Here is a 15084-nt window from a genome sequence, read left to right as displayed (position 1 = left end):
TGGAAAGAATGAGTTACTTACCTTGAGTAAAGCCTAATCTGGTACAGACTATATCTAGCTGTAGATTCCTTGCCTTTGAACTTCCCCAGGCATCACTGGATCCGGAAGACTGAGCAGTAAACCCTGTGCACCAGCAAGTGTAATCAGTCTGATCCATGCAGTAGCAGCATCCACGTCAGAAGTGACATCCGTATCACATATATATGTGCAACCTTGGCACATTGACAACAGTTACTTTTCACGACTTTCCACACGAGAAGCGCAGAGCCATAAAGTGCACTAAGACTGCTGTGTCCAACCTGCGGCCCTTAAAGAGATCAGCCCTAGACATATGTCTGCAGAACAGAAGATAGGTGGGTCATTAGGGAAGCTTTGGCTAGATACTGTGTCTACCACACAAGGTGTTACCCAAGGTAAGTAAATGGTTCATCAGACTTCTAGCCGCAGATTCTCTACTTTTGAATAGATACCCAAGCAATCCCATTCCCGGTGGTGGGTCTGCGGACAAATTTGAACTAGGAAGTCCAGCAGGAGCAAAGGGCAAAATGCCCATCCTTGCGAATCTGGCTGTTTAGGCAGTAATGCTAGGTAAACTCATTGCTGCCTCACAGATGTCCAGGACTGGGACCCCAAGTGCTAACACAGGAATCACAGCTTTAGTTCTGTTGGAATGAGCCCGTTAAGTCTTCAGGAGGCTGCTTCTTTGCCAGTGCATAGCAGGTCTTGATGCAAAGAACGACCCATCGAGAGATGGTCAGTTTCTGCAATGCCTGACCCTTCATCGCACCAACATACCCCACGGAACGTTGGGCGTCCACCCAGAACTCGTGCGCAGTCAAGACAGAATGACCATGCTCTTTTCGGACCATCCCTCTGCCGCACTCTGTCCAGTTACATGATCCCTCTCACAGTCAGATCCCATGGACTCAACAATCTCCTATGCTGACACTCAACTGATCTCTTGCTGAAGGAGGACCCCTCCAACGCCGCAATCAAAGTTTGAACTGCCATGACGAATGTAGCCAAATGGATGAGAACTGCCTTTAACTCAACTCCCAAAAAACTGAACTACTGATCTTCGGGAAGAACACCTCTGCATGGGACCATAGCTGGCACCCTGCAGAACTCCAACCTACACCCACACAAGCCAGCCATACATGTAACCTCTGCATCATCATAGTCAGCCAACTGACCATGAAAGACAACTCAACGCAGTCTCCTGCTAATGCTTACACACACTTCACATGCTATGCAGAATCTTCATAGATCCCAACCAACACCAGGAAGTCAGTCACTCAGGGCCTCGATACCAGCTACCTTGACTATAGCAACACCCTCTACACCAGCAACCTCAACCAGCTCCTCAAAAAGACTACAGACTATACAGAACGCTGCAGCCAGACTCATCCTGGACCGCCCACACAGACGCACATCGCCCCCAACCTGAGACCTCTACTTGCTCCCCCATCCCGAAGAGATGCCAGTTCAGCATCCTCACACCTTTAAAGCCCCCCGTGACCTATGGCCTGCCTACATCAAGCAACTGAACTTCCAACAACCCACTAGACACCTATGCTACTCACCCCCACGCTCACCCCGCATATGTTGCAGCTATGGCTGCACCTTCAACATCGCTTGCAAGACCTGGAACGACCTTCCTTCAAGTTCCGTTCAGCTCCCCATTGGCAGATTTCAGGAAGACTCAAGACCTGGTGGTTCTTCGACTAAGACAGCACCCATATACCCCTAGGGGTGACCGTGATGTGCTTTACAAATGTTAGTTGATTGAGACAGTCACTCCTCTTCCTTACACAGCTGTGGCGGAGCATAAAGGTGGGCCAGGTGGCAAATTGGGCCACACGAAATGGTGTGCCCACTTTCGGCAGGAAGAGGCCCTAGTGCGAAACACCAGTTTGTCCAGATCGATTTAGAATAATGGAGGCTTGGAAGATGAAGCCTACAGCTCACACCATCCAGGCTGATGTAATTACCACAAGAAAGGAGGTTTTGATGAGCAGCCTGAGAGGACATCTGTGTAGAAGCTCGAAAGGAGAGCACATTAAGAATGTCAGAACCAAGTTAATGTCTAACTCAGGCATAATGGAAGGGGGAAACAAATGCACAAGACCCTTCAAAAACCTATTTACAATAGGAGACTTTAAAAAGGGAGGGTTGGTCTGGAAGAGGAAAGAATGCAGAAAGCAGTAAGATAGCACAAGACTGGCCAGAGCAGAGCAAGGAAAAGATGGAACATCACCTCAGAAAGAGGGTCAGAAAAGGGATCAATTTGTTCAATGAACACCATGCCACAAGTTTTTTCCAATGACAGGAATATCCAATTTTGGTGGGGAAACGCCTGGCTTCAAGAATGTTACAAACTTGAGAAAGAAGGTCGAAATGTGTCAACTGCTGCCGCTCAATCTAGGAAGACTGAGATGGGACAGGTTTGGGTGGAGGACTTTCCCCTGCAACGGAAGATCCTCCAGAAGGAGCAGCCTGATCAGAGGATAGAGAGCTGTTTAAAAGCTCGGGATACCAGACTGCGTCTAGTCCAGAGCCACTTTGGCCAGGTCTTTCCTAACACTGAACTCTGCACAGAAGTGATATGGGCAGAAAGGCGTACAGGAGACTAAAAGCGTTTTCGACCAAGAGCAGCATTGGAAATTATGTGCGCAAAACTGATATTGCACATTCTTAGCTGAGGGGGAACAGATCTAACCAAGGCTCTTCCCACTTCTGACAGACCTTGCGCCACCTCTGGGTGGCGACTCCATTGGAATCCGCTAGGTATCGACAGCTGCGTCCATCCACCCTGGTGTACAGGGAAACTGCCAGGTGTTGAACCATCAGGGATATGCCCTGCTGTCCCAACCATGCCCATAGACGCAGAGCCTCTTGACAAAGGGTCCACAACCCCACACTGCCCGGTTTGTTGAAGTACCACATGCAGTGGTGTGGTCCGTGAACACCTGCAACAGCCTTCCGTTGGAGGGTAGAAAGTCTTTCAATGCCAGTCAGGTCGCATCAAGATCTAGCATGCCAATGTAGAGTGCAGATTCAGCTGGAGATTAGGGACACCAATCACCACCTCTCCCAGGTGCCAACCCCATCCCAGGAGTGACGCACCTGTCACTACTGTGAGATGTGGTTGGTGAAGGGAGAGGGGTCTGCCTCTGACCCAATCACGATTTGGTAGCCACAATTGCAGGTCCTTTGCAGTTCAAGATCTGGGCCATGTGGGAGAGATTCCCCAATGCTGTGCCCACTGGAACTTCAGGCCCCACTTCAGAGCACCCATATGCCATCTTGCATTTGTCAACAGCAGGATGCAGGAGGTCATGAGCCTAGCAGTATCTGAGCCAGTCTAACCAAAACCCAGAATAGAGGCTGAACCCTCTGCATCATTGCCTGAATATCCTGGACTCACAGAGGATAAGCCCGAAAATACACTGTCCAGAACAGCTCTGATAAAAGGGTGTGTGAGAAGGTCTCCTGTTCTGCATGTTGATCGTGAATCCCAGCAAATACAGGAGATTCACTGTAGTCTGGAGGTGGGAGACTAAAGTCTGGGGCGAGCCTGCCTTCAGCAGCCAGTTGTCGAGATAGAGGAAGACTGGCACCCCTGACCTGTGCAAATGAGCTGCGACTACCGCCATCCCCTTGGTGAACAAACAAGGGGCCCTGGCAAGGCAAAAAAGGAGCATGGTGAACTGAAAATGCTCTAGGCCCATCGTAAACAGCAGGTAGTGCCAATGGGCAGGCAGGCCTGGGATGTAAAAATAGGTGTCCAGCAAGTCCAACACTACCATCCAGTCTCCTGAGTCCAGGGCACACAAGACCTAATCCAATGTGAGCATCTTGAACTTTTCTTTTTTGAGGAAGTTGTTGAGGGCTCGGAGATCTAGAATAGGACAAAGGCAGGTTTCCTTTTTGGGGACCAGTAAGTAGCGGGACTAGCAACCACAGCCTACTTCTGGAACTGGAACCCTCTATGGCTCGCTTGGCACAGAACCACAACGTCCTTTTGGAGCAGGGACAAGGCATTCTATTTCAGCCAGTTGTAAGAGGATGACTGGGAGGGAGTAGTACCCTTAAAGGGGGGGAGGAGCGGCCAGCAACTGGACCTACATTATCTTGAGGGGTGAGATTAGGTAGGTTTGGAGGCTGCAGCTTCTGAGGGGGGGAGATGGACCAGACAGCTGGCTACCTCACCAACAGGGTCTGTGGATACCACGACCTAGCAAAGGCTGGGAAGCATGCACAGCTTGGTGGCTGGGAGGGTATTGGCATGTTTAGTCCCCTTCCCTTAGCCACAAAATAAGAAGAGCAGACTTGGGGAAAAGGGGGGCAGCTGAGAGGCCCAAGTACTTGACCGTGGCCAGCATGTCCTTAAAGCTATCAAGCAGAGATTCTGCCTAGTTTCTGAAGAAACCGGTGCCATTGTAGGGCATATCCATGAGGGAAGCTTTGTCATCCCCTGAAAAGCCAGGCATTCTCGGCTAGGCGTGGCATCCGAGGGCCACTGTCGTCGAAACCGCTCTGCCCAGCGAGTCGGTCGTGTCCAATCCACAGCAAATAGTGAACTTTGATGCTTCGCTTCTATCTTTGACTGCGTGGAAGGCAATGACCCAGGACTCCTGCGGGACCTGTGGCAGCACTTGCACAACATTGTCCCACAGCGTGTGTGGGAATAAGCATGCAGTATTCCCAGACGGCAACTCATGGCTGGTGGAATTTTTTTTTGCCAAAGCTGAACAGCCTCTTGGATTCCCTGTCTGGGGGAGCAAGCAGAGAAAGCACCAAGAGAAAAGGAGGCTTGGACCACCAAGCTCTCCAGGGTGAGGTAATTTGGGTACCCCTGGGGGCGGTGGCGGCAGGCAAACGTCCAATACACAAGAGCCCCAGTGCAGGGATTAGACAAGGTCCACAGAAGGATGTTGGTGAGGGTTTGTTGTATGAGAGTAGGGGTTACAAGAAGACCCCTGGTTACAGCACCTCTGTCAAGATGTTAGTCTTGACTGCAACCGAGGGCAACTGAAGATAGAGGACCTCAGCCACCCTGAGCATCACCATTCCTCCTCTGTAGCCACAGTAGGGGGAGAAATCATGCCACTATCTTGAGACATGCTCAGTCCGCTGGCATCACCCAGTTCCTCACACCAGTGCTAGTGCCACTCAAACATGAGATTCATGGCCTCAAAGCTACTTAATTTGAGTGGGGCCACTCCGGCTCCTAGAAAACTGGGGAGGTGCAGTGTCTGCCCAGGTTTGAGCAACTAGGCCTTAAACACTAAATTTCCTCCGTCGCATTGGCTGACTGATAAGTCTGTTTGTTGCGTTTTTTTGCACATCTTAGACATGAATGCCCGGACGAATTCGAATGGGACGAAAAGGACTTAGGACTCCTGGAACTGTCCCGGGACCTTCCTCTCAACAGGGACAATGACATTTGCCCGAGTCGCATGTCAGCCCGCTAGCAGCTTCAGGGGCTGCTCCCTCAAAGCCTTAGGCGCCATGGCCTGGCAATCAAAGCACAAATTGGGGTATAGTCTCCCTCCAGACACCACATTCCAACGAGGTGCAGATCCATCTCAGACACGCCGTGGGGACAGGCGCCACAGGGTTTGAAACCAGATCTCTCAACATCCTCGACACACCAGGAGGAAAGACACGTCAAACAAGTTAGACAAAATGTCACAAACTGACTGGGGTATCTCTTCTTCTCCAGCACTGGCTGGCACGAAGAGAACCTACATCAGCGCACCAATGTGGCGCCTATAAGTGACACAGACGTCCCTTCTGGAGAGGATGACACCAGGCGCAGCCAACCGACACGTGCAGGAGTACTGCTCAACAAATCTTCTGGATCCAGTCTGATGCCTGGGGAAATTCAAGGGTAAGGAATCTATGGCTGGCAAGTCTATCAGATTGGTCTCTTTGGCCCTCTAGAAACCTTTTAATTACTAGTGCCTTGAAGAGGCTTCTTTCTAAGTGTCATCTTGTGTATGCTACTATGGCTGTTAAGTGTACCTTTAGCAAGGCATATGTTAGGTTGTCGTCTAGCTCGAGTGAGGTATCTGACTACTGTGGTGTCCTACATTCTGCAGTGACATCCTTGGTGCAGGAATAAGGAACTATCTCTTCCATTAAGCTGAATAGCACCTTCTTGCCTCTTATAGGATGTCCAAGGACCATATTGAAGGGTGCAGGTGGCCTAACTATACCCTCTGGAGCCAGACTCAGGTGCTTACTTCCGGGTTATTGAATATACCCCCTATGCATGGAGAGAAGGTTGAGTCTTATCGCCACCTTTATATTCCCCTGTGCCATCTTCACCAGTTTTAAGAACTACATTGGTCTTAAACACTGTGGGACGATGAGGATTACTGTCATGGGCGACTGTTTGCGCTTCCTTATGACTAGGGCTATGCGGGGAAATGGTGGAAAATTGTGTGCAAATCTCCCTGGCCAGTCTATCAACAGGGCATTCTCTTGGAGCAGCGGCGTAGGTGTCTGGATGAGAAGTCTTGCCATTTTGCGTTTTCTGGTGTTGCCAAACGTTCAATCTCTGGGGTGCACCAGCTCTCGGAGCAACTGTCCGTTTAGTTCCCATTCGTGTGATACACATACTTGTTTGCAGAGTTTGACTGCCTCGGTTTTGTACTCCTGGCAGGTTTAAGATTATTCTTCACGGAATGCCCATGCACATATTTCTTTGGCTAGTTTGGACAGCACGTGTGAATGTTCCACCGTACTTAAGACAGAGCAGTTGTTGAACTGACTCTTGGTATTTGCACAGACTTAACCTGTGTCTGAAAGGCCTTTAGAGCTAGAAAGACTGCCTTTAGCTCCAGGACATTTATGTGTTTGATTGTTTCATCCGCTCTCCATAGTCCTCAGATTCTCACCTCCCCATGTGTTCCCCAGTCTGTGTGGGTTCGTCAATGGTGATCGTGATTGTCACAGTTGGAGCAGACTGTGTGAAGGGTCTGCCCACAGTTATGTTGCTCTTGTTCCACCATTTCAACTCCTCTTTCACAATGTGAAACCTGCTAGATCCTCTCAAGTCAGTTGTCTTTGACCATTGTTCCTGGAAGCACTCGGGGGGGGGGGGGGGGGGTGCATGATAAGTCTTTGACTCAGTGTAAGAATGCAGAAGGCCATCAATTTCCACACAGTCCTCACTGAGACTACCCCTTGCAGTAGTGGGAAGCTTGGTCTGTGAATGCTTTAGCCTCCACCATGCCGATTCTTGTCCTGTTAAGGCCCTTTCCCTTTCTAGCTTTGTAGATTTCTCCAGGATGATTGTGAAACCTAGTCTGTGGAGGGAGTCCATGACAGTCCTGATGTTATTCTTGCATTGGTATATGCGGATCTACTTCAGTAAGTAGACACAGTAGCCAGGCATTTTGTGAATACACTTGGTGCAGACTTGATTCAGAAAGGGAGCACTTTAAATCAGTAATGGTTTTGCTTGACAACGAACCATAAGTATTTCTTGTGCTGGAGGTTGACTGGATGTGCAAGTAGACATCCTTTAAGCATATGGTTGCCATTTAGTCTTAATTACGCAGCAATACATCTCGTAGCATGCACATTTAGAATTTTTGCATATATAGGATTGTTTAAAAAATGGAGTTCTTGAATTGGTCAAGCAATTTATCTGGCTTTGGGATGACGAGTAGCTTCTTTGCATTCCGTCACCCTTTTTTTTTTACAAAAGGTACTGCACCTCGCGTTCTAGGTAGCGTCTATCCTCTTTCGAGTGTGCTTTTTTTGGTTTGACTCCTGGAGGGGTCTTTACTAGTTCTATGCAATAACTGTGTTGGACAGTGTTAAGTGTCAATTTGATTGTGACCCTCCCCCAATCCTAGAGGAAAGTCTTTTTTCAACTGTTGGTGCTTAATCCACTGCTGCATTGAACAGTTCTCCAATGAAGAGAGTGTTAAAGATGCTTGCCTGCATTTCGCTTTTGAGCTCTGACACCCATAGTCAGGGTGTTTAATCAGTGTTGTGCCTGTGATCATCTGCCTACTAGCTGTGTCTGCAGCATCAAGGGTGGATTTCAGACATTTGTTGGCGATGGTCTTGCCTTCGACTAGCTGCCCACTTCTGGAATTGCTTTGAGAGGTGGTAATGAGCTCACCCATTTCTTCCCAGTGATGGGCATACCGGTTTCATTTGGAGTTTGCAATCCTCTACTAGGTTACTGCTCCTCTCTCCATTTTGCATCCCACCTTCTCTGGCCTTTTGCCCTCTTCCTCGGGTTGAGGGCCTGTGTGGGTGGGTAATTTGTCTCTTCCTTGCTGTGGCAAGGATCAGAGACTGCAGCAGCATTCCCTCCAAGATACAGTTGGCCTCTGAAGGTGTTTATACATTCCTCCAATAACGGAGTCATGGCTTTGAAGGCTGCAGGCCTCCACTCCTGGTCAATGATAGTAGGTTGCATATTGGCTCCAGATATGTGAGGCTATAAGAATGAAGGAGAAAGCATGTCTGTGGCCTTTTGTCAGAGTGTACTCCATACGAGTCTTCTGCCCTCATTACCACAGAGTTGTACATGGCGATCTCATCTGGAGGGGATGGTCTTGAAGGGTAGGAGTCTTCCCTCTGCAGTCAATTTTATTTCGATGTCTTGCCACTTGTTGACGCGTTCATCGCTAGGAATTACTACGTCCTCCAAGATTTCCTGTTCTTGCAGCTTGGGTGCTGTCAGCGAGTTCGACCTCCTGATTCCTCCTGACTAAGTTCTCCCGAGGGCTTTGAAATACCTGAAGGGATGCCTCGAAGTCTTTTCTCTTGCAGAAGCGCCACAATTGGGGCCCACAGCGCCTTTCTCACCGGGGGTCAATCGCTTTCTGTGTTCGTTTCTTAGGAGCCAGAGCTTCAAGGTCTGTGTTCCTTTGCCCTTTCTCGCCAGACACTGCGCACATCTTTGTATTTAGACTTCCCTTCCATCGAATCTTTTGGCACGGAGGTAGTCTTTCGGCACTTTGAGTCTGCAAACGTTTGGTTAGCTCCCACCTGCACGCTACATCGGTACCAGAGATCTTTTTTGGGGGTCTCCCGTAGAAGTTTCTTTAAGGGTCCATGTACCATCTTGACGACCGCTCGCTTGGGGTCTGACCCTTCAAATAGTGCCGTTTCAGTGCCCCGTTTGTCGTCTTCGCTGAACAGCCCAAGCTCTTAGGAATAGGCACTTCTTCCACACCTGCATGGGGTGTAGTGTGCCTCTCTCCTTGGCTCTAGTCCTCAGTGACTTTGCATGGAACTGGGCGGACACCTCACAGCCTTCGGTGTTATGATCCCTAGATAAGCAGAGGGTACACACGATTGTTGTCCTAGGCAAATTTGTGGTACCAGATGGGCCAGAACCTTAAAGGAAGTGTTCTCCATTTCCCTTGACGAGTGTTGTCTGGTCTGCGCTTTCCCTAACCGCATGGTTACCCTTCTACATTAATCTCCGTGGTGGTCAGTGTTGATCGGTGCTTTGTCTTTTCTCTTCCACAGAGGTCTCTTTATGGTGGATATTCACTCTCTCCCAGTCTGACGATTCATCAAACTCAGTCCTTTTCTTCAGTGTCTGCAGAGCTTTGCTTTATACTTTTAGACCCAACAACGGAAAAAAGAATCTGAAGATTACGACCACGCACAGAGTTCTGGGGCACACGTCTGAAGTCACAGGAGAACAGACACAGCACCAAACTGCCAAAGACTCCCAGCATAAAAAAAAAACGGGACTAAAAGCATTCTGGACCCAACCACTAGATGATGGAATAATGCACAGCATGTGAATCCAGAATAGAATTCATGCTGTAAAAACAAGCTATCCATTTTTGGTTTTACTGGAAGAGGTGAATTATTTTTTTTTTTTTTAAGAATTGATGCCCTCAGAAATTACCTAATACAATCAGCAAAAACAAGTGAATGTTTATGTAACATGTCCTAAAGTGCCAATTTAAATTGCTCACTAAGCAACAAGCCACCTATTGACTTTCCCTACAATACATTAAGAATCATACTTTACAAAGCAGGAATCTTACAAATATTTAAGGATACAGTTCCTCCAATCTTGTGCAGAGAAAACAAATTGGCCAGCACCTGTTCCCTTGACCCCATAAAAGTCACTTTAGAACTCTGTAAACAATCCCTGCAGCTAGCGTGTAGAAAACAAGTTAATTTACCTGTCAACTATGCATTCTGAATGCCCATATACTATGTCCACTCTACCCCACATTTCCTATTAAAGAAGACAACGTTGCAGAGTGCTCAATAACATCTAAATAAAGTAACTTTGGATCTTCGGTCTTTATGAGCATGGGAAGACAATGCAACAAAAAAAGGGTCAGCTAGTTACCTCTAGCACTGCTATCATCTCATGACATCCAACAGGTTTGTTAAAATGCTGGTAAAAAAAACACTTGGTTCAAATATAATTTGATTCCAATAGTTTCTCTAGGAGGATTATACGCCTGCATGCTTAACCATGAAGACTGCAGCGGAAGTTCAGCTAATTCCAATCTAGTCAATCTTCTGCTTTAAAGTAAGATCCTTAGAATCACGCCCTTCAGGGTTCTGCACCTTTTTTCCCCTATTACATCCACACATAATCTGCAACTCTGAGCTAAACAAGTACCTTTTAACAACTGTACGTTCCCAGGGCACGCTAGAATGGGACAGATATACGTGAGAAAAGTTGAAGAGCTTGTAGTGTTAATCCAAAATATGCTTTACAGATATTAAAGAAACAAAAAGAGCGCTTCTTTAAATGACACACTCAATCATGATGGTACCAACGAAAACATCTGAATCTTCAGGACTAATTCCTGCCATCAGCGGAGGCATGAGACTGCTGGGTTTGTGGGACTACTAAGAATACAGCGATTATTAAACACTACAGGACAATGACACAAATAAGGGAGTAGGAAAGCACAAGATGGGGGAGAGCAAAACTACAATGGAAATAAGAAAACCAAGTGACACCAAACAATGATGGGCTTAATGGCAGCACCGTTCTCACCTGCCCTTGAATATAGTATCCTTGAGAAGCAGGGTATGAAAGCTGGGAAGGGATCATCATCACCTGAGAACCCGCTTGGTAGACGTGAGCCGGGGGCACTGCCCGGGCAGAAGTCGTACTCTGAACTCTGGAAGCACTTGTTGGAGGCTGGGCTCTGCTCTGATAAAAATGCTACAGTTGAGAAAAGAAAAAAAGCAATGCAATTCATGAAGCCAGTAAACTTGAGCACAGGTTGTGTTAGTGTACTAGCATCTCTGAATTGTCTAAATAAAATTCTACAGTTGCAGCACGGGCCACAGCACCCCCTTGCTTCATACTAAACCTCCCAGCACAGTTCCCAGATTATTCCTGCCACGCATTGTTGGAGCATAGTATACGCCTAAAGGGGGGCATGTCGTGAAGGGCACTGAAGTGCTGCTAGAATTACCAGTATTAGAATCAACCTGCAAGTCACTTGTGTGATCTTTTGTCAACCTTTGCCAATAGTTGGAAACCATATCCCAAATTGGACTATAAACTGGGTGATGCAAAGTGACAACTTTATTTGTTGGTCACCCCATAGTTTTTAGGGACTTGCCTGCTGGTAATCTTCAACACTGGGGCACTGCTATCGTGGACCAAGTGCATGTGCTCTGACTTTTAAAACGTGTTGACACTGGCTTAAAATCAGATTAGCCCATTTAACTTTCCTGTAAGGCCATAGTAAATTGTACAGAAGTACAGCCGTGGCAGAGAAAAAAATCCTAGTTGTGGACTGCAGGAGCTATTGTGTCTTTCACTACAGTGGCAGTAAAAACATGGCTCAAGTATAACAGCATATTGAAGACTGCGCCACAGACCTGTCAAAATCAACCTTTTAACAGGTACAAAAACCTGATTTCAATTATTAAATGTCACCCCTACGCGTACTTTGATGACTGCAAGGTATGGTGCATAATATTGAAGAGTGGAACGGGTGTGATACTAGAAATCTCATGTTTGCCCAAAACAATGTCGCTGGTCTGGCTGTACCTGGAACATAGGAAAAGTCATACTATAGATTATACACTTTAATCTAACTGTTGACCTATACAAGACTTCATATTTATTAAAAACCCAATCTAATTGTAAAGTCACTTTTTTAAATAGCTGGGAATCTTCACTTTTAGAAAGTTACCTCTACCCTGCCAGAAGATTGAGTATAAAGAGCATAACCTCTCCAGCAACAGCCCAGACTAATACTTGGTCTGAATGAGGCAAGAAAGTTGTGAAATAATTCCAGGAGCTACACAATAGGTTGAACAGAATAGGCACAGAGGACTCCCCTGTTCTCTGGAAAATATGCAGGTTGGGGTTGTGACCATCAGGAAGAAAAGGTTTCTAGTTATAGTCATGAACAGCTCATGAAAGAACCTAAAGGGTTATGACAGCCAAGATTCCAGTGACAAAAAGCAATATTAAGTGGTATAATGTTGCCTGGTTGCACACAACAGTGGCGTGCAATTCTGTCAATCTCAAAGGTGACAGGAAAAGGAGAAAAATCAGTCTCCAATTGTTAGAAAGCATGATAAAAAAAAAAAAATGTGTCAGACAGGAACTATAAGAATCATTAACAGTGTTGGAAATGTTTACTTTCTGGAATCTTATGAATCAGGTGCGGAAAGAGACAAAGAACTTTGAATGGCCAACCCAGACAGACTGCGTGGACTAAATTTGCTCATGCTCCAAAACATGTGGTGAACGGAAAAAACTATTCTTTGTCACCAACCTGTTTAACTCCGGAAATTGAAGGAAAATGCCCTTTTTGACATGGTCAACCCCACTTTTTGCCCTAGCACAGATGCTTTTTGTCTGAAAGTGCACTGGGACCCTGCTAACCAGAAGCCCCCGGGCTCTCTTAACACAGGTAAAGGTCTAACTGTAACCCAATTGGCAAGGACTTTAGCACCTTTGTAAGTTCCTAATAAATGGTACCTCTGGTACCCAGGGCATGGGCACGGAAGAGGGTCCCTTTGGGCTGCAGCATGCATTGTGCCACCCAAAAGGGACCCACACAAAACTGCATGCAGGCTGCCATTGCAAGATGTGTGAAATGGTGCAAGCCATTCCGAAAACATTGCCCACTACTTGTGTGCAATGTCAAAGTACACTGCATATATTATATGCAAGTCATCCCGGCCACCCCTACAGCAGGCCTTGGAGTCCTAAGGCAGGGTGCATTATATTTTATGAGAGGACATCTGCATGAGCAGATGTGCCCCGGTGATGTCTGGTTGCATTACCACAACAGTGCAAGTGTTCAGGAAGCCATCTTATGCATATGTACTGGCCACTGGTCATTACGAGTTACCCAGCTACACAGTGGTTTCACTGAAAATAATTGTGTTTGGTATCAAACACCTAGTCTTAATAAATCCACGGATACCAGTATTGGATTTATTATGACATGTACCAAAAGGGAACCTTAGAGGTACCCCCTGAAACCTACCAGTCATTTAGTGTGCAGCCTGGCTGGACTCCACCAGCCTGCCACCATGGCCAAGTTTGACCCCCTGCTCGGTAGAGTCAACTCTTAGAACAGGAAGAATGCCTGCTCCAAAGGAAGGTGAACACACCTCCTCCACCAGGATGGCTAGTGAATTAGCATACCAAGGCAAGAAGCTTCAAAGCATCAGCCGCCTTTGATATGCAACCCCGGCTTCCTTCAGACCTGGAGAATGCCACTCCCTGCCCAGGGGCCCATTTGGCACCAGAGCAAGTGTGAAAATTAGCTACTTAGTAGGTGTATTGCACTATGAGGCTAGGGACATTCATAAGGTGGTCCACCTGAAGTGGGCACTCAAAGAAGGGTTTCACCCTCTTGTTTTAGTGAAATTAGGAACTCTGGGCCAGGTTTATGCCCACTCTCCACAGGAAGTGGTCGTATATGATGTGTAGTTATCCCAGAGGTAGGTAGCCCATTGACTACTACCTTAAACTCCACTTAACACCCCTACATTCAGTATTTAGGTTGCCCCCATCACAAGGTACTCAGATTTGTCTACTGGGAACCAAAGGAAGGACAAAAAAAAGTCAGTCACAGTGAGAACGGAGGACTTTACAACTACTTGGCACCAAACTGCACCTTGCAGCTGGATCCAAGACCACTGCACTGACCAGACCAGAAGCTGTGAATGACTATCGAGCAACTTCAACCACCAGGCAGCATCTCCAATGGGGTAGAGGAGCCATCCCCCTGCACGTGCAGGCACCAAAAGCATCTACCCGGTACCGCGTATTGTTGACCATCAGGCCCGCCGAAGGAGGTCCCCAGGGCTCTAGGTCAGCCCTGTCTCAGCTGAGTTTCAAGACCCTAGACCTTACAGGAGCCCCCTGGCACCAATACCCTGACTAACTGGGCACTTGCATCCACTAAAGCTTGTTTGTGTTCAATCCAAACACCCCCCCCCCCCCCCAAAGGTTACCTGCACTTCGAGGGACTTCAGACGAGACCAGCTTAAAACAGTGTCTCTGCTGTGTTTTTTACCTTTTCTGCAGGTAACCCAAGTACGGTGAGAGCCTCCAACACTAAGTGGCCAGCCAACACCTCTGCACCAAACCCCATAGTCAAATTTCACAGCTTCTGCCTGGGTTCGCTTGGCCTAGAAGTCCCTACGAGCAGAGCTCCACGTTGGGTTCTGCCTGACTTGCCCCCAAGTCCCCTCTTTGTAGACTTGTTTTGACAGGTCCATTAAAAATTTACCACACAGCGCTCGAGGCTACCAATACAACCAGCACCTCTCCAGCCGGACGCAGTGTGACCCCAAACTGCTTGTGGTTTCTTGGAACCGGAGCCCTAAGCACCTTAAACCCTACAGGATATCTTCTACAATAGTTTGCAGGTATACCTATACTGTACATCTTTTCCTCCGATTGGATAACATTGCCGTGTTAAAGGCTCATTCCCCAAATCTGACAGCTGTGATTTTCTACTGTTTATCTGTAAAAATCTATTATGTCTAAGTTAGTTACCAGATACCGAAGATTTTGGTGTCAAAGTATATTTAAAAAGTGTTATTTTCTTAGATTGGTCAAAAAACAATTCT

The 15084-nt window shown here is 47.3% G+C and overlaps 1 protein-coding gene across 21 annotated transcripts in view; it reads right to left on the bottom strand.

Moving 5' to 3' along the window:
* EIF4G1 (eukaryotic translation initiation factor 4 gamma 1) overlaps positions 1-15084 on the bottom strand; it is a 980016-nt gene that overhangs the window by 724112 nt on the left and 240820 nt on the right. For 19 of the 21 annotated variants that reach the window (XM_078666154.1, XM_078666151.1, XM_078666155.1 and 16 more), the window contains one exon: positions 11021-11191. The exons of the other annotated variants lie outside the window; for them this stretch is intronic. In XM_078666154.1, coding sequence (XP_078522280.1) covers positions 11021-11191 — 171 coding nt within the window. The remainder of the gene's footprint in view (positions 1-11020; positions 11192-15084) is intronic. 21 annotated transcript variants of the gene reach the window in all.

Source organism: Lissotriton helveticus, chromosome 11, assembly GCF_964261635.1.
Source record: "Lissotriton helveticus chromosome 11, aLisHel1.1, whole genome shotgun sequence".
Classification (NCBI taxonomy): domain Eukaryota; kingdom Metazoa; phylum Chordata; class Amphibia; order Caudata; family Salamandridae; genus Lissotriton; species Lissotriton helveticus.
This window is presented reverse-complemented; position numbering and strand designations above follow the sequence as displayed.